This window comes from Halichoerus grypus, chromosome 2, assembly GCF_964656455.1.
Source record: "Halichoerus grypus chromosome 2, mHalGry1.hap1.1, whole genome shotgun sequence".
NCBI lineage: Eukaryota > Metazoa > Chordata > Mammalia > Carnivora > Phocidae > Halichoerus > Halichoerus grypus.
In genome coordinates this window covers 119,980,718-120,008,417 of record NC_135713.1, presented here as the reverse complement: position 1 = coordinate 120,008,417, position 27,700 = coordinate 119,980,718, and the positions used below count along the sequence as shown (strand labels likewise).

Here is a 27,700-nt window from a genome sequence, read left to right as displayed (position 1 = left end):
TTCTTTTTATATAAAATCGTTTAATTTCTTTCTCTGTTAAATTACACTCAATCCAGATGCAGTGGATCAGGTGACCAGAGTTTTCAGGATTCGTATTCCCCCAGGAGCTGATTCCATCTGTGTCAAACCCGGCTCTGGTCACAGAACATTCACATCTTTAATTCCAAATACTGAGTGTGATGCAAATGATGTACTCAATATCGAACACATGGATATATAGTTACTCAGTGGTCATTGCAGGAGGTATCAACAACGCAGGCTCAAAAAATATGATGTAGAGTAACTTGGCCCTTTCCAAAAATAAATATATTAGAACACTAAGCTTATACCATAAATGAGTCCAAAATAAATACTAATTAAGAGCTAGCTTCTGTGAGGAACAGAGCATGCAGAGACAATGAACTAGCAAGTGTGGCCAGTTGTAACAGAAAACTTCTGGAATCCCACCAGTGCCTCCTCACAAAGCCAGTCCTGAGCGTGAGGATGAAAATGAGGAACCACACAAGGCTTGGCGGGCTGCTGGATCCCATGTTCCAGTGGGGTTTGGAGTTCAGTGTAATTTCTAAGAGTTTCCAACAGAAAGCACAGCAACAGCATTTTCTTACTGGTCAGTTGTCCCAAGCTGGGAGGCCTGGAGCTGATCAAGGAAGTTCAGAAGTTTTCTGGTTTGAACAGATGAACCCCAGGGTTGCTAATGTGGGGACACGGATTCCTTGAAGCTGTGATGTCCTCTGTGTGAGAAGGGTTTTCCCCCTCCCCTGCTCACTGCTGATCAGGCGGCGCAGAGTGTCCTTTCATTCTGATGAGTGGGAGCTTCACCTTCTGCTTGAGCCGCTAGCCCTGCTTCTTAGCCCCACTCCCACCTCAGAGCTCTCCATTCTGCATTAATGCAGAGAGCGACATGGCAACACAGCAAGAATCAGCCTGACCTAAGGAGTTTATACATCATCAGGAACCCTTCCAAAAGATGTAGGCAAGAGGAAGACGCTTATTTTACCATCATGCAGACAACCCATCTAAAATAGAACCCAGGAAATTAGAGTGTAGCCATATTCTGGACTGTGCCAAATAGATTAAACTATTCTTCAACAAAGGCAAATACCCTTCTGCTGAGGAAAGCCAGAGGTGGTGTAGTCTCTTAGGTGATAAACACAACAGTACCATCAGTGCTATGAAAACAGACAAGAGACCTGATGTTTAATGTAGTTTTACCTCTCTTTAGTGTCATCACAGGTAACTCATCTCTGCCATGAAATCCATGTCAAGTCAATTTAATCATGGCCCCTTTTTTCTAGCAGAGACTGGAGCTGGGGAGGGGAGAGCTTTGATTTGTGTGTGTATAGGGAATCTTTCCATAAGCCTGTTTGGCTCACAGGCATATTTTATAGTGTAAATCCCCTCAGCTACTCAGAAAGGATCAAGGAAGTCCCCCAAACCAGGAAGATAGACCTAGTTGAGCAGCAAAATCTGGCTATCTCTGGAGCTGCTCCCCTGCCCACAGCCGAGCAGGTGTCCCCTACCAGCCACCAAAGATCCACTCTTCACCTCTGGACCCATCTCCTGACCCTGTGAAATGCCCATGTTGAACCATGCTAGACATGTCTGCCTAAATCAAGGCTGTGCCTCTGAAAGGACAAACTCTACTTTGGAAATCAGTTTTGATATAGGAACTTTCCTTTCCTCCTGAAGAAAACATGGAGTGTAGACTACAGTCACCTATTGATCTTCCAGGTTCTGACTCATGATGATCTAGGCAGCTCAACCCTGGTAGTTCACCTAGACGAGAGGGCCCAGAACCACGGGGCCTAGGCAGTGATTTACCTCTTCCTTGTCACCAGTGGGAAGGGCTGCCTGCTTTTGAGGGACCTCTTGTTTTGTATACAGAATTGTTATAGACAGGGTCTTGCTTCCTCAAGGCCAGGGAGGAAGGTGTCTGGAGTGAACGCAGGACTGCCGTAAAAAGGATACAGGGTCCCAGGGTCAGCCTACCACCTCGCTCTGCCATTACCAGCTGTATGACTGGGTCAGCCATTCATCCTCTCTGGGCCAATGTTCTCTTTCATAAACTAAGGGATAACATGTCTCCTTCACAGAGTTGTGAGGAGGCTAAAATAAGAAAATATATGTGAGAGCTCCTGCTTCATACTAGGCACTCAATAAATGTTGACTACACGAAAAGGCATCTCATGTCACAAGCTATGGGGCCCTGGGGTAAAAACAGGGACGGCTGGGACCAACACCAACCTCCAAAGCAATGGAAAGAGGGTCTTTCCCCTCCAGCTCTAGGCTTGAGCAACAAGCCTGGGTGGCCAGCAATACCTGCTTTAGGTCTGACCACTGTCCTTCTGTGGGGTGTAGGGACTCCGGTCAAGTGTGATGCTGCAAGAAGAAATGGCAAAAAACCACCCATATTCTCCGGGTCTGTGACGGACTGGGGAACCTGCACCGAGAAGCTGAGACTCAGTCTTGCGTTTTACCTTCATCCCTGGGTCCCTGCTTTCTGCTGCTGGGCTGTACATGGAACTGTTTCTTTCACCCAGTGGCTTTTACTTTCTGGACCCTCTACAAGAGAGAGAGTTAAGGAAGTAAAAGAAACTCAAATCAGGCAGTTTGCTAATGCTAGTAACTCTGAACAGAGATAGGCAAATGGAAAACTACTGACCGTAATAATAGTTTACATCTCTCCACATTTCCCTTAGAAAATGCGAAGTTGGGCAGGCACCTGTTCCAAGGGCTGAATGCCGGGGGCCACGATGACTCACAGGAAGGGAGGTATCATTCTTGGTGTACACTGTAAACAACTAATATGAAGCTGCTTTGGCCATGCCTAGGAATGAGTGGGTATCGAGACTTAACTGAAGAAGGGAAGGAGGAAGACAATGTGCATCTGCCCTGGGATGCCTGAACTACAATCCTAGAGGCAGGGTAGGCAAGGAGCAGAGGGGCTGCATCAAATGCTTTGCCTTTAATTCAGTTCAGATGAACTGTTCGTGGCCCCTGGAGCCAATCCCCAGGAAGGCTTCTGTGATGACAAGTCTGGCTCCATGCTCAAGTGCCTTCAGCTCTGCCCACCAAAGTTAGCAACTTGTAAAATGTTCGTCATTTCCTAATTTTGTATTATAAAATGGAATTAGGAACATAAATAGTAACAAGTAGCAAAACCCCAACCCTGTGTAGGACTAGCATCCTCTCAGCCACCTCTGCGCAGGCCAATAAGTTTGGAAAGTTTTTCACAGTTTTCGAGTTTCAGCGACTCTGCCTTCTGTTTCAGTCGTTCATCTCTGTATAATCCTGCCAAATTTGTCAATTCCGACTCTGAAAGATAAAAGAGGTAACCAATTCATCAAGAGAGTTGGGCTCCTTTGTTTTGTTTCAATATTTCTGGAATCAAAGCTCCTTTTACTTTCATGCTTTTTCTTTTAATTAAATTTAAGAAACGCTTACTCATTTATTCAAGAAACGCGAATCCGGCAGCTACGCTACACCAGGTGCCGAGGATTAAAGGCCACCTGTGGTCCCAGAGTCCTACAGTATCCGTGCTCTATTATAAAAGCACTGTGCTTAGTTCTTATCAATAGAACATTTGGCACCAGACTTAGGAAACGTGCACGTGTGCAGTAAGAGGAGACTCCGTTTCACGGTCTTCGTACGGATGGCTTTCAGATGGCAGTTGGGAGAGAGTGGAGCCCAATCGCCTGTTCCTGTCATCTGAAACAAAGACAGCTGCTCCATTCTGTCCCCTGCGTTGCTGGATCATAACTCAGACATGCTAACTGACACAGAGCCTCCCTCCGCTGGGCATGCCTTCTATAGAAGGCCAGGCTGCTGGCCGCTTTCTTCATTCCTTCACCACATGTGGGGTCCCTAACTCAAAGGCCAAAGGCAGCTGGGCTCTTTGAAAAGTGAAATCATCTGGATCCGGTGACCTTTGTCTCCTTGACTAAATGAATTTCATTTTCTCTTCATGGTGGAGAAGGTCATTCTATTTTTAACCAGAATATAATCTCTGCTGTCTTTGCCGACGCAACGGCGGTTTGGCTGCCTCTAGTTTTCATTCTTTTGTCAAGTTTCAGAGACATTCTTAGGAAGGAAAGCCTGAAAAGCACCCCCCCAGAGACGTGTTGTGTATTAACAGGATGGCACGCTTGGATGGGCCGTGTGGCTTCTGAAAGCCTCCGACAGCAGGCAGCTTCTCGGTGTTTAAAGGACCATACTTGTGAAAATGCTATTTTAATCATTTTGAAATATGTCTATCCATTCTTAATCATCCTGCCAACAGATTTTGTTTTTCTTGCTGGAACGAGAGGCACCTGTCTGATTAATCAGCAAACTGACTGGAAACAGGAATTAATACTTAGCCAGGGGGAACAATGGGCATTGGTTTCTGAATAAGTTTCTATCAACACAAAACGCTGTCTGGCATTTCTGCTCACAATGATTCTATTTACACCAAGTAAGGCCCAAAGTGCAGATGAAGTGCAGGACTCCAGGGTGAGGGGTGGCCATGCATGAAAACCCTCCCTCTACAATGGAGGCTCAGAGCCCGGGCCGTAGCCCAGCAGTGGCTTGGCCAGCGGCGTGGCTCCTGGGCCCCAGAACAATGTGCTCTCACCCGCTGGTGCGGGTGCCCGCACTGCCTGCTCGCCCGGGCTTGCCTTGGCACCGTCATCCTTGCAGGCGACGGGGCTTCCTGGAGGACTGGGTGCCACGCCCAAATGAAAGCCCCCCCCCCCCACCCCCCGGGGGGCCTGCCCACCGCACCAACTCCATTTCCCTGGCTTCTCTGGTGTGTGGGAAACCTGTTCAGGAGGCCTCTATGCCTTTGGTCCTCTGGAGTCACTGTGACGCCCGCATATGGAACAGATTCTGTGGCTTTGCTTTTCCTTCAACGATTTCCTTAGATTTTTTGTTTGCTGAGCTTATCTCAATGCCTCATTGCCTGACATCTCATTCTAGAAAGAATTAAGGGCTAGTGATTCTTACTATTTTCTACATTGAAGTCCACTCTAACAAGCTGATGAAGGATTAGATGGATGCTTTTCTCAAAATATCACATTGCTTTACATAAAGTTCATTAAAACCAGGTTTCAAAGCTCCAGGGGTTGAGACCCCTGCTCCAGATCAATGACTTGCAACAATGTCAGTGTTTCAATGACCACCACCATGCTTGGAGAAACTTCTCTCCAAACTGCCAGTGAATGCTTTTGCCCTTCCATGAGTAAAAGGTCAGCTCAATATGTTACTTTTGACACATTTTGACTGTTAATACTCAGTGACTTCTAAGTGAAAAAAAAGAAAAAAAAATCCTTGGAGGGGGCATCAAGACAACAGCTTTTCTTTTTTTTTTTTTTTCTTCTTTACCAAATGTTTCCCTTGCCCCTTGTGATAGATGGACAGAGCATTGAGACTTCCAGGCAAACAGACTCAGGCAAATTGCTAAAGAAACAAGTCCCAAAGCCCCTCCAAAGAACCCTCTCCACTCTGGTCTGGAAGACCGCAGCGGATCCCAGCCACCCTCAGGATCCAGCTCCATGAGACAGAACTACATCCAGTCTAGCCAGGTCACACAAGGCCTGGACTCCAGCAGGAACCGGGCGCTTACTATGTGCCAGACACCAGGCTAAGCATTATGCCCATACCCTCTTCTATAGCCCGTACGGCGTCTCTAGGAGGAAGTGCGTCTTATCCCCATTTCAAAGCCTGAGCTTCTACCCACGGTGCTGCCCTGGTCCAGGGCATGGAAAAAGTGCTCCTCGGCCGGGCAGGGCCAGGATCTCAGCTCAGCTCTGCCAGGCTGGGTGGCAGATCCTGCCTGTTACTTTTGTCCATCCCAGCCCAGTGGCCACTTCCCCTGGCATTGGGTTGATTATCTAGACGCAGCTGTGGAGGAGTAAACAGGGCAATCAGTGTTCATAGTAGGGGATTACTCACAGAAGTTCACTCAGATTAAGCATTCTAAGGGAAAACAGAGAAGAGAAATGAACAAAAGATTAAAAAAGACAATGGCTAACTTTGCTAAAAACAGTTTCCATTCGGTATTTTGCCAAGAGTGAACTTTGTTCTCAAGTGGGTTTATTTTTACAACCTCCAAGTGCTAAATTTAACCTTGGCTGCACTTGCTGCTGGATCCGGAGGGCACATGCTGCTCATTCTCAAATGGCATTTGGGTTGTGGAGAGAGTCTGGACAACCACCCTTAAATGCCAGAAATAGATTTTTAAGGGGTATGTGCGGATAACCCCCTCTTTGGAACTGTGGGTACATGCATCCTGCCTACCCATTGGATTTTTATTTATACCTAGAGAGTACCAAAGTCCTGAAACTAGGCCTCATGGAGATGGGGAGAAGAAGCCTAAAAGCCATTTTAGATGTAATCTTTACCGTGAGCTCTTTGCATAGTTCCAGCTGGGGAGTGTATGTGGGTGGGTGTGTGTCTGAAGAATGTGAAATGCAGATTTTCATCCAGTTCTTGCAGAAAGCAACAAATTCAAAACACTCCCAGGGTTGAATACAATGGGGACTTTTAGGACACACACTGTGGCCTTCACCTGATTTAGATCTGTGTATAAAATGCCTTTCTGTCCAAAGCCTTTTCTTGCTCCAAAATTCTTTCCTGATCTTTGAAACTTGCAACAACTAGTTTAACATGAGGTAGGGTACTTCCTGACCTCCTCAGTTTTTTTCAGTATTTATTTTTAATAAATTTTGAAAAGCAACTTCCTCCTGCTTAATTTCCCCTTACGTCTCAGAATCATTGCCCATCAAGCTCCTAATGCACCTGAGAGTGGAGGTGGGCTCTGCCCTACAGAAGTAGAGGGCAGAGACAAGGTCCCTAGGGGCTAGGGTAAGGACGCTAACCCTGCTCTGTGATTTTTAATCCGCACACATTTTCATTATTTTCCAGGTCTGAGAATCCTCTCTTCCAAGGACATTTGTTGAGCACCTGTTCTGGAGCAAGGATGGTGCCAGGGGCCTGGGACACAAGATTGGTAAGACATGGCTCTTATCGTCAGAGGCCCACAGTCCCGCAGGGAGACTGACACGTACCTACAGCGCATGAACGCTGAGAGCAGTACTGGACCAAGCAGCATGGACCAAGTGTTTTAAGAACACATAGGAAGGACAGATTAACGTGGGGGTGGGGTTGGGCTGCATGATGGGTCAGCAAGGGCTTAGCAGCACTGTGACTGAAGAGCTAATCTTATCAGGCACTGGTAGACATTTAATGATATCCAGTTATACCATTTAAAAAATGAGTCTGTTTGCTTGTTAAAAATTAAAGCCACGTTTCATAGGATACAGTTATTAAGGTTGTGTGTATGTGCCCCCCCACCCCCCGCACAGGTGTGCATACGTGTGTGTATGTGTAGAATTCAAAGGGATGAAAAGTGAACCTGTTGGCTGAGAGGCAGGGCTACTCTTGCTACCAGTACTCCCCATTAATACTCAACTGGAGCTGTAAGCGAACTGGCGGGCACTGACGCCCCCATTGTCTCCAGAGAGGGAACAGACTGGAAGGCCTGCTCAAACCCACCCTTATTGAAGGGGCAGACCCAGAGGTAGGGTCACTTTTGATCTAGGTGGCCCCAGCCGGCTAGCGCTGACTTTTGGTCTGGCTCAAAAAATTAGGCTGGATCAATCAGATTTTCCCATAGGGAATGTGGAATTAGGAAACTGGACCAATCCAGCTAGAAAGGGGCCAATAACTAGTGGGGCTGTGGGAGCTGGGAGAGGGATGGGGAGGGTAGCAACCAAAACCAACCAGGGCAACCAACCAAAACCAACCAGGGGAGGGTAGCAACCAAAACCAACCTCCTTCATAACCTAGGGTTATGAAGGAGGAAAGCTTGAAGAAGCAAAGGAAGGCAATTGGCAGAGAGGAGAGTGGGGCAGATGGGCAGAGAGTAGCAGACACTCAGAGACAGACAGATGGATAGGCAACTAGTGCTGCCTGCCTAAGTTCCTAAGGTTTCCAAATTCTGGCCACATGTATCCTGACAATGAACTTCACTTTTTTGGTGGTGTCCCAAATGGGCCTCTGTCCTGTCTCTGATCACATAAACACGTGCTACTCAAACAAGGAAAGAGGAGGGATTGGGAAGCTGGGCATGCCTCAGGTTGGAAGCATGACCACCAGTTAAAGTCCCTTTTAGAACATCTTACTTTGTTGTTTCTCCTTCCAACAACTTGTCTGGACGTAATCAATGTAATCCTTCTCTATCGTCTTCTCCAGGTCACGGAGAGATGCTCCTCTGTAGGCCTTCTCAAAGTTTTTATCCACAAAGTAAGGCACCTGCAGGTTCTGCGTTTCTCTAGAGATGGTGTAGCCCAAGGTCCTGAGACAAAGAGAGGGAGGCTCAGGTAAGCTGGTTATATTTGACAATCTCACTCTTAGCACTGACTGCACAGATATCATGACCATAATCCCCTCTTCATAGGGCAGCTGCAAGTACCACTGTCTAATACTCCTAACATTTATTATTTCCGTAGCAACTGTAATGTCATCATTATGTGAGTGTATTCATATTGTGAATTCAGCCTCAGTATAGTTACTTTATTCTTTTCAAGTATTTACCTCTCTTATATTGTTTTCTGTGCTAAAAGTTGAGTGCTCAATGCTTTTTTTAGTATATGTGCTGCCGAAGCGAGCACGAGTGCTGAATGCTTAAAAAAATGTACATTGTGTAGGACCTAGCATGGTACCTGGCACAGACCAGGCTATTGGTAAACGTTGAGCAAATGAACTGATCGTTACAGTAAACTATTCACAAATAACCAGACAGCTTACACCAACATAGCATCAATTTTTAGGACAGGAGAGAAAGTACTTCACACACAGCTGCTAAGTGAGAACTGCAAAAACCTCAGACAAAAGATTTCAGTGATGCTTCTGCACCACCTCTCTGTGGGTCTGATATATCCAATGGTATGTGGTGCTCAGAAACATCAGTAGGTCTGGGTTAACTAAATACTAACCATAAGGAAGTATGGAAGGGAGCTCAAATTCAAGTTAAAACAATGTGACAGCAATGTGCAAAATCCAGGCTAGTTTTATTCAAACTAGACAAATTCCATCTCAACTGAGTTAATATTTTCCCAGTTTTCTCCTTTGATCTCCCTACTTAAGCATCATGCTGGATGTCTAAGGGTTCAGGCCATGACTGCTCCCATCTCCATCTGGGAAGGTGTTAGCAGGGCAGGTTCCTCTCTGCCCCACTGGCTGGGCAAAAAATGAGGAAGAAGTAGCAAATGGAGAAACATAGGAAGTCGAGAAATAGAGGGAATCAGGCCAGAGTGACCTGATAGTAATAACCCCTCTCTGAGACTCCGCTTTCTTCTCTGTAAAAGGAAGATATTGATCTAGAATATAGTCTTCAGTCTACAGTGATTGCTAGCAAAGCCTCTTCCTGTTATGTACTGCCCCATGGGTTCCACATTTTCTAAGGTTTTTTTATTTTTTTAAAGATTTTATTTTTAAGTAATCTCTACACCCAATGTGGGGCTTGAACTCATAACCCTGAGACTAAGAGTTGCATGCTCTACGGACTGAGCCAGCCAGGTCCCCCCATTTTGTAAGGTTTTTGTCTGCTAAACCATAATGAGTAATGACTCATTTCTCATCTAACTTAAAATAATTAATCCAGTGGGATGCCTGCGTGGCTCAGTTGGTTAAGTGTTTGACTCTTGATTTCAGCTCAGGTCTGGATCTCAGGGTGGTGAGTTTAAGCCCCATGTTGGGCTCCATGCTGGGTGTGGAGCCTACTTAAAAAAAAAAAAATTAATCCAATGATCCTCAGACTATGAACCAGAGTTATTTGGAGAGCTTATTAAAACTCAGATTGCTAGTTCTCATCCTCAGAGTTTCTGATTCAATATGTATGGCGTGAGGCTTAAGAGTTTGCATTTCTAACATGTTACCAGTTGCTCTAGATGATGCTGGTCTGGGGACCGAACTATGAAAACTGAACTAATTGAAATAATTAATTGAAGAAATAAAGAAATTCCTATCATAGCTCATAGCAAAGAAATGTGATACTATGGTTTGACTGTGTAGCCTCATCATGAATAAATGTCCTATTCTTCCAATTACTTAAATTGAAAATAATCACTGGATCTCAGATACTATGTTCCCAACCCGGAGGAGTCCAGTGATCCGATCACAAGCTCAATAGGGTCCACTCTAAAGCTAACATGATATAATAAGGATTTAATCTGAAACTGGAGGTAAGTCTATTCATCCTTCAGAAACCAGTTGCTGCTGTTCTGCGGCTGACCGGATGATGTCGCTGTAGAGCAAAATAATCCAAGGCCCGAGCACACAGGAAACGCCTACAGTAATTTTGAGTCTCTGCACTATTACTATCCAGCTGTTCCTTTAAACAAAAAATCCGTGTTTTCTACAAAGGCGAAATGAAATGTTAGCAGTACCAGCAAAATGTTCAAGTCTTTTGCCCTCCAAATTGTTAAGAAAGATTTATAAATATTTGACTTACGATTTATAGAATAGACTGTATGGGGGATTAGCAGCTAGCAGCTGAGTAATGACAGATATAATCACAATCACAAGAACTGGAAGTAACTGAATAAATGCAGAATACGTGGTCTGAAAAGAAAAAATATCTGGCATAAGTGTTCTTCATCAATATAAAGCTTACAGAAAACAGGATAGTTTTCCCAAAGAAAATTCAAATTACTGCAATATATTGCACAAAGCCCAAAGCTTTTCTAGGAAGGCTGTTCTCTCTGTGGAGAAGACTGAAGGAGACCCACCCGCAACCTGTACTGACACCCAGTAATTCTCATGCAGCCCCCTTTTCTAAGACCAATGAAGCAGACACTTCTGGGTGAGTCTGCCCAGACTGTGACTCTCACGGGGCCACGTTAGTATTATGCAGCTCTGTTGCCTTGGCCACAGCTGAATGGACTGGGAGACATCTAACCCTAGCAGGGGTAATCACTACTCCCTCCCAGGAGTTTGGAACTGAGACTCATCATACTGTTCACTGCTGGGCAGTCACCTGAAGAAAGGACATGTACTCTTAGGCAGTGTGGATGGGCTATTTGTAAGAGGAAGCAGAACAAGCTAGGCTGCTTAGAGAGAATAAAGCAGATGCAGAGAGGCGGGAAAGGTGGAGACAATCTGGCCACAAAGAGTCATGGAAAGATAGCCGCATGGGTACCTGACTATACCTTAGTTTCTGGTTCCCATCTGTCCTGAGGCCCACATGTGCTTCCTGCCCTTGAGCTTCATGAGACCCCCTAGATCCCTTAAACTCCCTTTAGTTCTGAATATTTTGAAGGGGGTTCCTATTTTCTGCAGGGAAGAAAACCTTGGTCAAGACAGCCCTACAGGGGAACTGATTTCCTGGAACAACCACCGAAGAACGGGTGGGGAAGGAGGTACCATTCTGGCCTATTTGGGCCGGTGATCCACACCTTCCTACCACTACCTCTGCTTTCCTAAAACACGTTTTAACAACATAACTCAAGTTGAACTTCTAAAACCTGATCATAGACACCGTAAGAGTCCGCTCAGTACAAGTGTGGATGAGCAGTAGTTCGGCTGTCCACCCTTGGTACCTGAGGCTTTTCTTCTTCTTCTTCCTTCCGTGTCTGCATCCGCTCATGTCGGTGCCGCCGGCGGTAATAGTGGCTGTCATCTGTCACATTTGAAAACATATGAATGTTTCCTGGGAAAGAAAGAAAAACCTAGTATGGGATATGGCAAACACTCCTTCCTTGCTTTTTCCAAGCTCCTTGTTCCCAGCCAGGTTCTCTGACAGCAGAGTATTGTCCCATTTTACTCAGTAGAAAAATAAAACAGTAGGTAAACCAAGTGAACCAGGTGTAAATGGAATGTGCTTAGTTCTCCTGCTTTTATTTAAGTAGTCCTTTAGAACTAGTGAGTGAGAGAACCCCTAAAAGTCTAGTAAAGAAAGAGCATTTGGGCCATGAATCCTGACACGCTCTTTTCTGCTTCCTTGCCCAGTATCAGATTATGTCACTATCTTCCTTCCTTCCTCTTTCTTTCTTTCTTTTTTTTTTTTTTAAAGATTTTATTTATTTGACAGAGAGAGACACAGCGAGAGAGAGAACACAAGCAAGTGGAGTGGGAGAGGGAGAAGCAGGCCTCCCGCTGAGCAGGGAGCCCGATGCGGGGCTCGATCCCAGGACCCTGGGATCATGACCTGAGCCGAAGGCAGCCGCCCAACCGACTGAGCCACCCAGGTGCCCCTTCCTCTTTCTTTCTTTCCTTCTTTCTTCCTTTCTTCCTCCCTCCCTCCCTCCCTTCCTTTCCTTCTTACTTTCTTCCTTCCTTTCTCTCTCCCTCCCTTCCTTCCTTCTTTCCTTCCTTCCTTCTCTCTCTCTCTCTCTTTCTTTCTTTCCTCCACACCCAGCATGGAGTCTAACATGGGGCCCGAACTCAGAATCCTGAGATTAAGACCTGAGCTGAGATCAAGAGTTGAACGCCCAACTGACTAAGCCACCCAGGCGCCCCAACACTAGTGTCTTTAACAGCAATTCATAAAATTCAGTTTACTTCCTGGGCATTTAATTACCCCAACATCGAACTCTCTGGAGGTATTTTTCTAACTTTTATCTTTATATAGCTGCTATTTTGCAATAATGATAATAGGCATCTTGCTACTTATTTATAAAGCACTTAAAAATATCTAATCCTCACAGCAGCCCTGTGAGGTTGATATTATCAGTCCCATTTCTCAGGTGAGGAAACAGGATCAGAGAGATCAAGTGATTTGGTTAAAATCATGCACAGTTGGAGGCTGGATACTTGCCTCAAACCCCAGCTCATCTGATTCCAAATACTTTCTTTTTTTTTTTTTAAGATTTTATTTATTTATTTGACGGAGAGAGAGAGAGAGCACAAGCAGGGGGAGTGGCAGGCAAGGGAGAGGGAGAAACAGGCTTCCCGCGGAGCAGGGAGCCTGATGCGGGGCTCGATCCCAGGACCCAGGGATCATGACACAAGTCAAAGGCAGACACTTAACTGACTGAACCACCCAGGCACCCTGATTCCAAGTTCTTGCTCTTTCCACCATACCATGGTCCCTCTATTCAGATCCTCAAAGAGGAGCTAGCTGAGATACAGAATATATATATATATATATATATATATATATAAAAATTTTTCAGCTATAATTTTGAAATACTCACCTGTAGGAAAATGTCCTCCAAAGAAGACATTGAATAACTCTTCTGGAGTGATGTCAGCTTCGAAGTCCCTGTAATAATTATAAGGTCTGCCTCGAGGGGCAGTGAAAGTCACCTGTTCATCTCCATATTCATCATAGCGGAGTCGCTTGTCAGGATTGCTCAGGACTGCAAAGGCATTTCCTATTGCTGCAACCAAAACCAAAAGTATCTGAGGACACAGTCTTTGCTGTAGCTGAGGGTGATGCAGGAAGCAGCAATGAAGAGCCCAGAGCTGTTGGCTGCTGGATGACCTCACAGGGGCCTAAGAAAAGGTGCTTGGACCTAGAAAGTTCACCAGAGTTCTTGCCCTTCACATTTTCCGTGATCTAGTTTCATAAGCCAGAAGCAATATTGGACTCAAGATGAACTAAGAACTACTGCTTTCATTCATCAAAAATGTGTCCTTATTTCCCTTGAGAGCAATTAGTTTATGATTGGAAACAGTTCATACATAAGCAGTGGTATTCTAACTTGAAGTCAGAAACAATCTCCTAAATAAAATAATCAGTAAAATCAATTGCTTGGCTAAAAGCAAGGTCCTCACTAATCACAGTCACGTTTCAGCTTACTTTAGAAAGTAGGCTTTAGAAATTAAGAAACCTATCTCCAGTGTCTCAATGACAGATCAAAGACTGGATAGATTACAAATGTTTACCATCACCTCTTCTCCCTATGCAGAAATGTGCAAATGTTGTCCAATTAAAATTCATTTAACCATGCAATCAGTGCCACTAATCAAAGAAACCTTGAAAACAAATCTTTAAGACATCCCCATTCCCTGCCTCTAATTCAGCCAACACTATGAGAAACACAGTCAGAAAGAGCATTTCTTTATGATTCTTCTAGCGAGGGAATTATATTAAATATTTACAGCAATATAACAGCTAAGTAGAAAAAACAAATAAAAAAGGCTAAATAGTTGCATCAACATCACATCCCTTGAAATCTGGCCAATTTCTCATAGAAATGGCATTAGTCTGTGAGATACTTTATGTGAAGGTGTAAAGAGAATGTGGGTTATCTAGTTGTTTCCTTGTAGAAACTGTGGGGAGAACAAGATTCACAATGGCACATCAACAAAGGGAGATTATCTTTTGAGGTAAACGTTGACTTTTAAAATTTTTTTACTTTTTCTTTAGAAAAATTCCAAATCTACAGAAAATTTGAAAAAATAGTAAATAAATACATGTATACCCTCTATTTGATTCATCAACTGTTAGTATTTGCCACATTGCTTCCCTCAACTCTCCATACATACATAAATACATGCATACATGTAGTATGTATACATTTCTTTTGCTGGACCATTTGAAAGTAGGCTGCAGATATTACGGCACATCATCCCTAAATATTTCAGCATCTATCTCCTAGAATAATCTCCTACATGATCACAGTACCATTATCATAGCTAAGAAAATTAACATCAACCCATGCAATTCATGCGAGGTTCATGTATTGTATTTGCTTTTAGTTTCTTTTCCCCTAGAATAGTCACCCGCCTTTTCTGCTTTTCATTATATTGACTTTTTTGAAGAGCAGGTCAGTGTTCTTTGTAGAATGTCCCATATTTTGATGGTTTCCTCATTATTAGATTCAGGCTGAACATTTTGGCAAGAATACCACACAGGTGCCATATCATATAATGTGAGGTGGGTCCAGTATTGGTGACGATAAGTTGGATCACTGGGTTAAAGTGTTGACAGCTAGATATCTCCATTATAAAGCAATGTTTCCCCTTTGAAATCAGTAGGTATTCTGGGGGATGATCCTCTGACAATCATGTGAATATCCTATTCAGCAAAAACCTGTCACCCGGCAGTTTTAGCATCCATTGATAATTCTTGCCTGAATCAAAGGCTTCCTTCGGGGTGAAGCTCTTAAGTAAGATTTTTATTTATGTCTCACATCTAAAAAGGTACCATTACAGAGAAATCAAATATTTTTTTTTTTCCAAAAGAAATTAAGGTAAGTGAATGAAGACAAGAGGGAGCTATGCTGATAATCACTATTTAAGAGGTATGGCAGGAAAGAAAGGCCCTGCTTGTGGCCTTATAAAACAATTATAGGGGAGGCTGAAAACAACTTGACAAGGGCAGAATTAAACATTAATTCAGGATCAGACCTTTGAAAGCGTCAGTTGCTCCAGGAGCACAATTCTTGTCAGGGTGAAATTTCAGGGCCAGTTTTCGGTAAGCTTTCTTAAGCTCTTCATCACTGGCATTTCGAGAAACTCCTAGAATTTCATAGTAATTTCTGCATTTCTTGATCCTAAAAACACACATCAGAAACATGTATGTCTACAAAGGCCCCTTTTGTACGATTAACTGTAAAATAGTATGTTTACATTTTACATTTACATCTGATCCTCCAATCTGTGAGCCCCAAAACAAACCTAAAAGAAAACTGGTGAACACATTCATGAAACTTGCAAATTGATTAACAAGGTCCTCCTCCCACCGAGAGCTTAATGCCTTTCAAAGTATTTTTACATCCAATATTTTATTCTTCCTGTATCTCTACAAGTGGGTAGAACAGATATGCTGATCCTTATATCAAGGTGCAGGCTAAGCCCCTGAGAGTTCAACCACAGGACGGCAAAGTCAGAAGAAACACCTAATCACTCTAGTGATTTCTCTCTTTTTCCTTAAGGCTGCCTTTCAAAACTTTGTTTTGAAAAGTTAATATAGGGGCACTTGGGTGGCTCAGTCCTTAACTGTCTGCCTTCAGCTCGGGTCATGATCCCGGGGTCCTGGGATCGAGTCCCACATCTAGCTCCCTGCTCCGCGGGAAGCCTGCTTCTCCCTCTCCCACTCCCCCTGCTTGTGTTCCCTCTCTCGCTGTCTTTCTCTGTCAAATAAATAAATAAAATCTTTAAAAAAAAAAAAGTTAATATATACACACACGGTAGAAGATAAATATCCAACAGTACTAAACTATATACAGTGAAAAAACTTCCTGCTTCCCTATTCCCTGCCCCCCAGTCTCCCACCCTAAGGACAACCACTGTTAGTGTTCTGTGAATCCTGTGTATACATATAGACACCTCTCCATTTTTTTTTTTTTTTACCTAGGAGCATATTGTAATCACCTTTATACATCCTTTTTTTTTTTAAAACCAAAAGTTTATTTTAGAGATGGATTGATAACATATAGAAATGAGTACAGGATAATAGTTTAGACTAGAGTGGCAGTTCTGAACTTTTTGATCTCAGAAGTTTCTTATACTCTTAAAAATTACCTAAGTGCCAGAAGAGTTTTTGTTCATGTGAGTTATAGCTATCAATATTTACCATACTAGAAATGAAAACAAGAAATTTAAAAACAGAGTGATGATATACTACATATCAGGTAGCTTCTCAAAAATTCCACTCTAATCATGAGAGAATGAGAGTGAAAAAGGCAAATAATGTGTTTGTACCATTATGAAAATTGTTTTAAACTTGCAGACCCCCAAGGGTTTTGGGGTTCCCAAGCTACACTCTGAGAAATGTTGTACTAGAGCATGAACTCTGGGGCCAAAATGCCTTGGTTGGGATCTTATCTTGCTGTGTAATTAACCTCTGTGCCTTAGTGTTATCTTCTGAAATGGGCTAATAATTTGAACTATATTTCACAAGCTGTTATCGTTTAAATGAAGTATTCATCAAAGTGCTTGATAGCATGTGACACCCCATAAATATTGGCTATTATATATCTATGTCATTCTTTTCAAAAGCTGCATTGCTTTTATGGATTATATTTATTGCATTTTATGGATTATATATATCCTCTACTGATAGGCACTTACAGAATATCTCCAGTCTTTTGCAACTACACAATCCAGTTAGGCAGAGAGAGGCCCAGGGTCTTGCTCAGGAGTTCAAAGTAAGTCAGTAACACAGGCTGGACTGTAAAGCAGGGTCTGGAATGTCAGTCATGGTCCTTCCCCAAGAGCTGCCCATGGGGATCCTTTGGATCCCCAGCCCAGTCTCCAATCTCTGCTTCCATGGCAGATACTCCTCTGCCTCTTTCTCTCTTTTGTATAAATTTGTTATTTGTTTAATAACATTTTTCTTGAGCTACAATTCACATATCACAAAGTTTACTCTTTTAAAATGCACAATTCATTGATCTTTTACAAAGTATATTCACAGAGTTGTGCACCCATCATCACTATCTAATTCCAGAACATCTTCATTACACCAGAAAGAAATCCCATACTCATTGGCAGTCATTCCTCATTTTACTTCGCAACCCCTGGCAACCAATAATGTACTTTCTGTCTCTATAAATTTGCCATTCTGGACATTTCATATAAAAGGAATTATACAAAATGTGGACTTTTGTGTCTGGCTTCTTTGACTAGCATAATGTTCAAGATTCATTCATGTTGTAGTATGTATCAGTACTTCATTCCTTTTATTACCAAGAAGTATTCACTGTATGGATATTCCCCATTTTGTTTATCGATTCATCAGTTAATGGACATGCAGGTTGTTTCCATTTGGGGGTTATTATGGATAATTCTGTACGAATGTTCATGTACAAGTTTTTGTGTGGAAGTATGTTTTTATTTCTCTTGGTATTTACCTAGGAGCGGATTGCTAGGTCAGGTGCTATGTTTAACCTTCTGAGGAACTGGCATTGTATTTTCCAACCTGGCCACACTGTTTTCCATTCCTACAAGCAATATATAAGTGTTCCCATTTCTCCACATTCTTATCAATACTTGCTGTTGTCCATCTTTTTGATTATTGCCATCCTAGTGGGTGTGAGGTGGTGTGTTATCTCACTGTGGCTTTGGTTTGTATTTCCCTAATGACTCATGATACTGAGCAACTTTTCATGTGCTTATTGGCCATTTGTAGATTATTTTTTTTAAATATATTTTTTAAACATTTGTATATATTCTTTGGAGGAATGCCTATCAGATCCTTTGCCCATTTTTCAATTGGGCTATTTGTCTTTTTATTGTTGAATTGTAAGAGTATTTTATATGTTCTAGATATAAGTCCCTGATATTATCAGGGACTTTCAAACATAATTTGAAACATTTTCTCCTGTACTGTGAATTGATTTTTCACTTTCTTGCTGGTATCTTTTGAATACAAAAGCTTTAAATTTTCATGAAATGCAATTACCTATTTTTTTCTTTTGTCATTTGTACTTTGGGTGTCATGTCATGGAAGAGGTACATTTATGTTTTCTTCTAAGAGTTTTATAGCTGTAGCTCTTACATTTAGGCCTTACTTTAGGTCTTTGAGTTAACTTTTGTGTTTGTGTGAGAAAGGAGTCCAAGTGCATTGTTTTGCATGTGGGTATCCAGTTGTCCCAACACATGTATTAAAGACAATTCTTTCCCCTATTAAATTGCCTTGGCACTCTTTCTTTTCTTTTCTTTTTTTAAAGTAAGCTCTACACCCAATGTAGGGATTGAACTCATGACCCCGAGATCAAGAGTTGCATGCTCCACTGACTGAGCCAGCCAGGTGCCCCTGCTTTGGCACTCTTGTCAAAAAAATCAGTTGAGGGTGCCTGGGTGGCTCAGTTGGTTAAGCAACTGCCTTCAGCTCAGGTCATGATCCCAGGGTCCTAGGACTGAGTCCCGCATTGGGCTCCCTGCTCAGCGGGGAGTCTGCTTCTCCCTCTGGCCCTCCCCCCTCTCATGCTCTCTCTCTCTCTCATTCTCTCTCTCTCAAATAAAATCTTTAAAAAAAAAAATCAGTTGACTGGGGACGTCTGGGTGGCTTGGTTGGTGGATGTCTGACTTTTTTTTTAAAGATTTTGTTTATTTTGGGGGGAGGGGCAGAGAGAGGGAGAGAGAGAGAGAGAGAGAGAGGAAGAAAAGCAGACTCTGCTAAGTGCGGAGCCCAACGCCAGGCTGGATCTCAGGACCCTGAGATCAAGACCTGAGCCAAGATCAAGAGTCAGACACCCTGGGATGTATGGGTGGCTCAGTCTGTTAAGTTTCTGACTCAGTTTTGGCTCAGGTCATGATCTCAGGGTCCTGAGTTCAAGCTCATGCTGGGTGTGGAGCCTACATTAAAAAAAAAATCAATTGACCATAAATATAAAGGCCTACTTCTGGACTCTCAAGTCTATTCCATTGATCTACATGTCTATCCTATGCTAGTCTACATCATAACTGTAGCTTTGTAATAAGTTTTCAAACTGGGAAATGTGAGTCCTCCAACTTTGTTCTTTTCCAAGACTGTTCTGGCTATTCTGGGTCTCTTGTATTACCATATGAATTTTAGGATTGGATTGTCAATTTCTTCAAAAAAGGCAGCGAGGGATTTGATAGGGATATGTTGAATCTATGGCTCGATTTGAGTAGTATTACCATATTTCCAATATTAAACCTTAATAAAATGAGCCTTTCCAATATTTAGCTCCATGAACACAGTCAATCTTCCCATTTATTTACACATTCTTTAATTTCCTTAAATGAAGTTTGTAGTTTTCAATGTACATCTTACACTTCTCTTGTTAAATTTATTCCTAAGCATTTTATACTTTTTTGATGGTGTTATAAATGAAATTATTTTCTTTTCCATTTTTGGATTGTTCATTGCTACAGTACAGAAAAACAGTGATTTTTGTGTACTGATCTTGTATTTTGCAACTTTGTTGAACTCAATTATTAGTTCTTTTTTTTTAAGATTTTATTTATTCATTTGAGAGAGAGAGAGAGAATGAGCTCAAGTGGGGGGAGTTGGAGGGAGAAGCAGACCCCCTATTGAGCAGGGAGCCCAACGCGGGGATCCATTCCAGGACCCTGGGATCATGACTTGAGCTGAAGGCAGAATCCCAACCAACTGAGCCACCCAGGTGCCCCTAATTTATTAGTTCTAACTGTGTGTGTGTGTGTATTCCTTAGGATTTTCTTTCTTTTTTTTAAATAAAGATTTTATTTATTTATTTGAGAGAGACAGCACACAAGTCAGGGGGAGCGGCGGGCAGAGGGAGAAGCAGGTTTCCCGCTGAGCAGAGAGCCTGTCCTGGGTCTTGATCCCAGGACCGCGGGATAACGACCCGAGCGGAAGGTAGACGCTTAACTGACTGAGCGACCCAGGCGCCCCTATTCCTTAGGATTTTCTATATTATATCATATCATCTATGAATACAGTTTTACTTCTTTCCAATCTGGATGAATTCTTTTTTTTTTTTAATTTTTTCAATTTTTTAAAAGATTTACTTATTTATTTTATTTATTTTTTATTTTTTAAAGATTTTATTTATTTGACAGAGAGAGAGCATTAGCAGGGGGAGCAGCAGGCAGGGGGAGAGGGAGAAGCAGGTTCCCCGCTGAGAGGAGAGCCAGACATGGGGCTCTATCCTAGGACCCCGAGACCATGACCCGAGCTCAGGGCAGACGCTTAACCGACTGAGCCACCCAGGAACCCCATTACTTATTTATTTTAGAGAGAGCGTGAGCACACATAAGTGGGCGGGGGAGGGTCAGAGGGAGAGGGAGAGAATCTCAAGCAGACGACCTGCTGAGTGTGGAGCCCGAACATGGAGCTGGACCTCTCAACCCTGAGATCATAACCTGAGCCGAAACCAAGAGTCTGAAGCTCAACTGACTGAGCCACCCAGGCGCCCCCAATCTGGATGACTTCTATATCTCTTTTTCTTGCCTAAATGCCCTGGCTTGAACCTCTAGTGGCTAGAGTGAACATACTTGTCTTTTTCTTGACCTTGGAAAGCATCCAGTTTTTCACCATTAAGTATGACGATGTTAGCTGTGGGTTTTTGGTAGATGGCCTTTATCAGCTGAGGAGGTTCTCTTCTACTCCTATTGTGTTGAGTATTGTTATCATGAAATAGTGTTGGATTTTGTCAAATGCTTTTTCTGTACCTATTAAAATGATCATGTGGCCTTGTCCTTTATTCTATTAATATGGTGTATCACACTGATTAATTTTCATGTGTTAAAAAACCTTGCATTCCTGGGATAAATACCACTTGGTCAAGGTATATAATCTTTTTTTTTAAATATTTATTCTTTTTTTTTTATTTGAGAGAGAGAGAGAGGGTACATAATTGGGGGGAGCGGCAGAGGGAGGAGGAGAGGAGCAGACTCCCCGCTGAGCACAGAGCCAGATGCAGGGCTCAATCTCACGGACACAAGATCATGACCTGAGCCAAAACCAAGAGTCAGAAGCTTAACCAACTGAGCCACCCAGATGCCCCAAGGTATATAATCCTTTTTATATGTTTTTATATGTTGCTAGAATCTATATCCATAAGGGATATTGATTGATAGTTTAGTTTTCTTATGTCTTTGTCTGGTTTTACTTGTAGTGTAATATTGGCCCCATAGAATGAGTTGGGAAGTGCTCCCCTCTCTTGTATTTTCTCTAATAGTTTATGAGGGATTAGTTAATTCTTCTTCAAATGTTTGGTAGAATTTACCAGTGAAGGCTTCTGGGCCTAGGTTTTTCTTTGTGGGAAAATTTTTAAAAAATTTTATTTTATTTAAATTCAATTAATTAACATATAGTGTGTTAACAGTTTCAGAGATAGTTTCAGAGGTAGTTCAGTGATTTATCATTTGCATATAACACCCAGTGCTCATTACATCCTTAATGCCCATCACCCAGTTACCCCATCCGTCCACCCCCCACCCCCAGCAACCCTGTTTGTTTCCTATAGTTAAAAGTCTCTTATGGTTTGTCTCCCTCTCTAATTTTGTCTTATTTTATTTTTCCCTCCCTTCCCCTATGATCCTGTTTTGTTTCTTAATTCCACATATGAGTGAAATCATATAATTGTCTTTCTCTGATTGGCTATTTCGCTTAGCATGATACCCTCTAATTCCATCCGCATCGTTGCAAATGGCAAGATTTCATTTTTTTGATGTCTGAGTAATATTCCATTTTATGTATGTATGTGTGTGTGTGTGTGTGTGTGTGTATCTTCTTTATCCATTCATCTGTCAATGGACATCTGCACTCTTTCCATAGTTTGGTGATTGTGGACATTGCTGCTATAAACATTGCGGTGCAGGTGCCCCTTCGGATCACTGTTTGTATCCTTCGGGTAAATACCTAGTAGTGCAACTGCTGGGTCACAGGGTAAAATTTTTTTATTATTAATTCAATCGCTGTATTTTTGGTAGGTCTGTATGATTTCCTAGTTTGTACATTTCTACAAATTTGTCTGTTTCATCTAGGTTATCTAATTTGTTGGTGTACAATTGTTCATAGTATCCTTTTAAAATCTTTATTATCATTGTAAGATTGGTAGTGATGTCCCCTCTTTTATTTCTGATTTTAGTTATTTGAGTCTTCTCTCTTTTTCTTGGTTAGCCTAGCTAAGGGTTTGTCAATTTTGTTGATATTTTCAAAAAGCCAACTTTTGGTTTTGTTGATTTTCTGTTGCTTTTCTAACCTCGATTTCATTTATTTCCACTCTATATTATTTCCTTCATTCTGCTTGCTTGGATTTAGTGTACTCTTTTTGCTCTTCTTTTTCTGGTTTGTTAAGGTGGAAGATTAGGTTACTGATCTGAGATTTTTAAATATATATATAAACATTTACAGCTATAAATGTCCTTCTATGTATTGCTTTAGTTGCATACTATATATTTTGGTATGTTGTGTTTTCATTTTCATTCATCTCAAAGTATTTTCTAATTTTTTGTATGTTTTCTTCTGTGACCTATTTGTTATTTCAGGAATATATTGTTTAATTTTCACATATTTGTGAATTTCCTAAATTTGCTTCTGTTGTCGATATCAGAGAACATACATTGTATGATTTTAATCCTTTTAAATTTATTGACACTTGTTTTGTGGCCTAACATCTGATCTATCCTGGAGAATGTTTCATGTATATTGAGAAGAATGTGTATTCTGATGTTGTTGGCTAGACTGTTGTATAGATGTCTGTTTCGTCTAGTTGGTTTTCCCTGCCTCTCCAACACAGAAGCAGTAAAGTTACCTCAGATTGCACCCTAACACTCCACTCCCACCTAGTCTTGCCTCTGAAGCCAAGAAGCTGTTGTGCTTCCATAATAGTAATAAAAGTACCAATAACAGTCAATGCTTATGTAACACATGCTGCCAGGAACTCTACATTAAAATCACTCATTGAATCCCACCACAGACTCACCTTTGTACGCCGAGCAGCTGTTCCTCAGTGTAAGTGGCACTTCCCTCACCCTGTCGGGTTGCATTCCACTCATGCTCAGACTTCTTTTCCTTTTGCACTTTCACGCAGTTACAGCACCCACAGGGATCATGACTTTCAGGAAGTCTATCTTCTGGGTATTTGTTTCTTCTAACTGCATCAATGTAAGCTGCAAAGCAATAGCCCCTCCGTTAGGCCTCAGTCTGATCTGCAGTTAACTTTGCTCCCTGCCCTCGCTATCAGGGAGGCTGCTTGTGGCCATGAGTGTGAAGGCCAAACTACTGACATCATTATGACTTTTAAGCATCCATATAAAATTGAATGAACATCTTCCTTGAGAAAACAATATAGTAAATACGGAGGCAACCATGAAAAACTTATAACGCTAGAAATATGAAGCATAATAATGTCCTCCATACCTACAGTGGTCATTCAACAAATAATTTTGAATCAGAGCCAGAGAAGGGGCTTAAGAGGCATCTCCTCAGTACCTTGCCTTTCAAAAGGTGTCTACCTTTAGTGCAGTGGAGGGGGAAGCCTATTTTTCTGTGATCCATGGTCAGAAGTCACATTGCTCATAAAATAATTTGTTGTTGTTGTTGTTGCCATGCTTCCCACCACTAAAATTTAAAGTAGGGGTGAGTTCAGTTCTTTTAAACTAGCAGTTATAGAACAACACACTTGGCTAGATATATGGGTAAGACCTACTTCTGACCACAAAGGGGTTATAGTTTAAAGGGAGAAGATTCGATTCATCATAACACCTGGAGAATATAAAGAAGGCCATAGCAATCCAGTCAAGGAAGGCAGAAGACTCAGGTCCTGTCTGGAGGATCTGGAAGAGGCTTTAAAAATGTCTCTCTCCTGCCTAAAATCCCTTAGTGACTACCCACTGCTCCTTGTCCAAATTTCTTACAGGCTCAGCCTGCCTCTGCAGCCTCCTCCCTCACCACAAGCTCTTTTGCAGCCTATGCTCTAGCCACACCAAATGCCTTTCAGATCAGCAATGCTTTCTCTTTTCTCTGTGCCTTTGCACATGCTGTTCCCTCTGCTTGCAACATTCTTCCTCTAAGTCATCCTGACTAACTCCAAAGCATCCTTCATGTCATCATATGTCACACTGTCTTCCTGAGGCCTCCTCTGACACCCAGGCTGTCAGTGTGCTTCCCAAACCTAAGACCTTGCTGTGTAGCTCAGGACTTAGTGGCTCTGTTTCGTAATTGTCTGTCTACCTGTCGAACTCCCTCAATGGATTGTGAGTTTTGTGATCTCAGGGGCCCAAGTCTGTCAGATCCCTGCTGCACGATCAGCATAATGCAGGGTACATAATAGGTATTGAATCAATACTCTTTGCTTGACTGCAGGATGGAAAAGGCCGGCCTATCGGTCCTGATGTGGGCTGCAGGAACAGGACCAAACGGAGATTGAGAGTCAGGCGGCCTACTTGGGCGGAGCGAGGATAGGGGCCGGAAAAGCAAGCTGTGGGAATCCGCATCACCCTGCTGACCTCCCAGCCACCCTGGCACAGGCGGGACCTGACCACTGCGGGCCCTAAGCTGGGCACGGGCCGAGACGGGGCGGGGCCGGGGGCCGGAGGCAAAAAAGTCATCACGGGTACTCTGGGCTCCTAGCCAGTTCCTTAGCTTGAGCCAGAGCTCCTGATTTTCATATCCCGGCCCCTGCCCTGGGCCGTCCCCCACCTAATTCGGAACCCTACTCAGGCTCAGCATCTCTTCATAGGCCTCCATCCTTCACCTCAGGCCCAGGGTCTCAGCCCTCAGTAATCTCAAGGAGCTCCATCCCTCTCCCAACTCTGCCCTGTCCCACCCTCCGGCAAGGACCTGGTACCTTCGGTCCAGCGCTCTCCGCTGCCCAGAGTCGCAGCCATATCGGTTCCCAATCAGCAGGTCTGCGGAGCCTCCCCAGCGCCCGAGGCTGAAAGCGACGGGGCGAGAAGCGCGGGGCATGCTGGTCATTGTAGTCCAACTCATAGGAGCCGCGGGACATTGGACTACAACTCCCGGCAGGCTCCGAGGGAGGGGCTGTTGGAGTTGTAGCGGCGTGTGGGGCTCGACCCTTGGAAGTGAGATCTGTGGAGGTTTGTTGCTGCTGGTTGACTGCTGGGCGACTGCGGACCACACTTTTCCTCGTCTGTAGCGTGGGAATAGTGGCTTCGGCCTCACCTAACACTGGGGGCATTCAGGGAGGCGCGATGAAATCCTGCCTGGGAAAGGTTTTGCAAACTAGAGGATCACAGTATGACTATTCATCTCAAGGATGTCCTTTTAAAATATATGCTAATGCCCGTTCTGTGCAAAGTGTATGTTTGGTCCTGGAGATTGAGAGACGGGTTTTGGGGATGTGAACCCAATCCTGAGATTTTAAGAACCAAGAAAACACAAAAGTGAGGTGGATTTATGTAGAGGGCAGTCTGGGTATGCCTCTCTTCGTGCATTTGCTTTGGCACAGCATCATTCGAGGGACCTCTGGGGTCTAGGGGTAGAGAAAGAAGAAAGGGGCAGGTGTTGGAGCCAGCATTAAAGCCCTATCTTTGCTGTTCCTTATCCTTCATCCATCCCATCCTACTCCAGGGCACCTCTGAGACTTTTCTCTTCTGTTCCACCCCACTCGTTTCCGTGGCCCATTTGCTTGTTTTCTGAAGGCCCTATGAAATTAGTAAAAGGAAAGTAAAATATTCCTGCGTTTTCCCACTCAGGTCTGCATGGGGCCTAGCAAAGATTAAAAGCAATTCTCATAGTGCCTTACTGACTCGTGCCTGCGGGTGAATTGGGATGGCCAAAGATCAGGTTTCAAAAGTGAAAAATGATCAATTCATTCCAAAACAGAATTCATTGAGATCTTACCCAGGAAGAACACATCAGTATGCCAACTATGATACCAAGCAGCAGCTACTTAGGCATTTGGGGTGGGACTGGGAGATGATCAGCCGGAGACACAAACTGATAGGGTAAATTCCTCCAGTTGTATGCAGTTCTTATTCCTTCCCTGCAGTTAGTGGTGGCTCTAGGATATATGAGCATCAGTATGATAAGCCCTGTGTGCTTTGCAGACAAGGGACCTGATCAGGGATATACATTAGGTGATTAAACTTAAGAAGGAAATTTATTTGGTTTTGAGAAACTAGACTGCTCTAAAATATGGACAGGGGAAGGTGGGGTATGCCTTAGAGTCTAGGGGCACAGGGCTAAGGTCTGGAGGTACTCAGAAATGTCAGAGTGCTATGAAGTGAGAGGTATCTGATTGATAGTGGGGGTGCTAGAGCACTGTGGGGAGTAATTGGATTGAGAAGGGGTACTGTGAATTATGGGGCTACTTAGGAGTAGAGTCCAGGTTCAAGAATGCTCAACAAGATTTGGGAAGCTGCAGCCTTTTGGAAATGTCTGGTACCTCAACAAACCTTTTCCATCGTCCTCTGAAACCTCACTCCCCACTTTTTTTCTACAAGACTCATTTAGTCCTAAATCAGTAAAAAATGGCTTAGCATGGTAACCTTGTCAGATATTGCCAGCACACATACCCTTTAGCTCATTTACACCTGAATTAACACTACTAGATGAATGTTTCTATGACTGTAGCACTAGGACTAACTTAGAACTCCAAACCTCAACATTTAGAACACTTCTGTGCCAGTTTTGGCTTAAGCACACCAACCACTCAACAAAACAATTCCCACTATCAAATTCAGTCTCTGTGTTTGTTAAAAGAGGAAGCTGTGGGCTCAGAAGGTTCAGGATGGAGGTGCCTGGGGAAAGTAACCAGCAGGAGGAGTGAGGAAGCAACTGGGAAGGAAATAAGGGAAGAGAATTTGGGAACTCTGAGGTGGTTCTCAAGGAGAAGGACGTAGGTATAGAAAGAAGTTCAAAGAGGTGATAAAGGACGTCCACAAATCCAGAAGGAGACCGCTGAGCAGAGCCACACGATGTTGTCCAACAGATTCAAATTAAATTGATTAGTACTAGCCTGGCTTTAGGAAATTATATGCATGTACTAGGCCAAGGGGCCTGCAATGATCCTTCATCTGCTAAACCATTTTATTGAGAGCCGGCCTCTGATTTCTATCAGTTTTCTCTACTTTTAGAAATATTTGTTGAACTGTAGTGAATTTTTGCTGGTGATACTGAGGTTTGCCTTGTGCCCTATATGATTGAGATACTGCCCCATTTATCCCTGGAAGAAAGATACTGAGTAAATGTTCCCTCTGTCCAACTGGGCCTGTGTGCCTGAGCTGGTTTGTTGGTTGCCCTCCTATAAGATGGGGAAAGAAGCAAAAGAAGGACCCTTTACAGTAACCACCCCACCCCACCACCTGTTCCTGCTTTGGGGCCATCTAGTCCTGTGTTAGAATAGGG

The 27,700-nt window shown here is 43.1% G+C and overlaps 1 protein-coding gene across 1 annotated transcript; it reads right to left on the bottom strand.

The window, feature by feature from the left end:
• DNAJC18 (DnaJ heat shock protein family (Hsp40) member C18) lies at positions 1-25,336 on the bottom strand. The gene is made up of 8 exons (XM_036088860.2): positions 25,179-25,336; positions 23,313-23,499; positions 15,337-15,482; positions 13,176-13,361; positions 11,580-11,689; positions 10,493-10,602; positions 8,163-8,335; positions 1-3,315 (listed from the first exon to the last, which is right to left on the bottom strand). Exons 1-8 carry the CDS (start codon positions 25,216-25,218, stop codon positions 3,191-3,193), a joined length of 1,077 nt encoding a protein of 358 aa, XP_035944753.1. The 5' UTR covers positions 25,219-25,336; the 3' UTR covers positions 1-3,190.
• Positions 25,337-27,700: the final 2,364 nt, after the last annotated feature.

What these genes read in the sequence shown, in the direction of transcription:
- DNAJC18 (XM_036088860.2), bottom strand. Translation starts at nt 25,218, where the DNA reads ATGGCTGCGACTCTGGGCAGCGGAGAGCGCTGGACCGAAG. An exon ending in CGGAGAGCGCTGGACCGAAG is followed by an intron (nt 23,500 to 25,178) that starts GTACCAGGTCCT and finishes ATTGCTTTGCAG; the next exon opens with CTTACATTGATGCAGTTAGA. An exon ending in AAGAAGAAGAAAAGCCTCAG is followed by an intron (nt 10,603 to 11,579) that starts GTACCAAGGGTG and finishes TTTTCTTTTCAG; the next exon opens with ACCACGTATTCTGCATTTAT.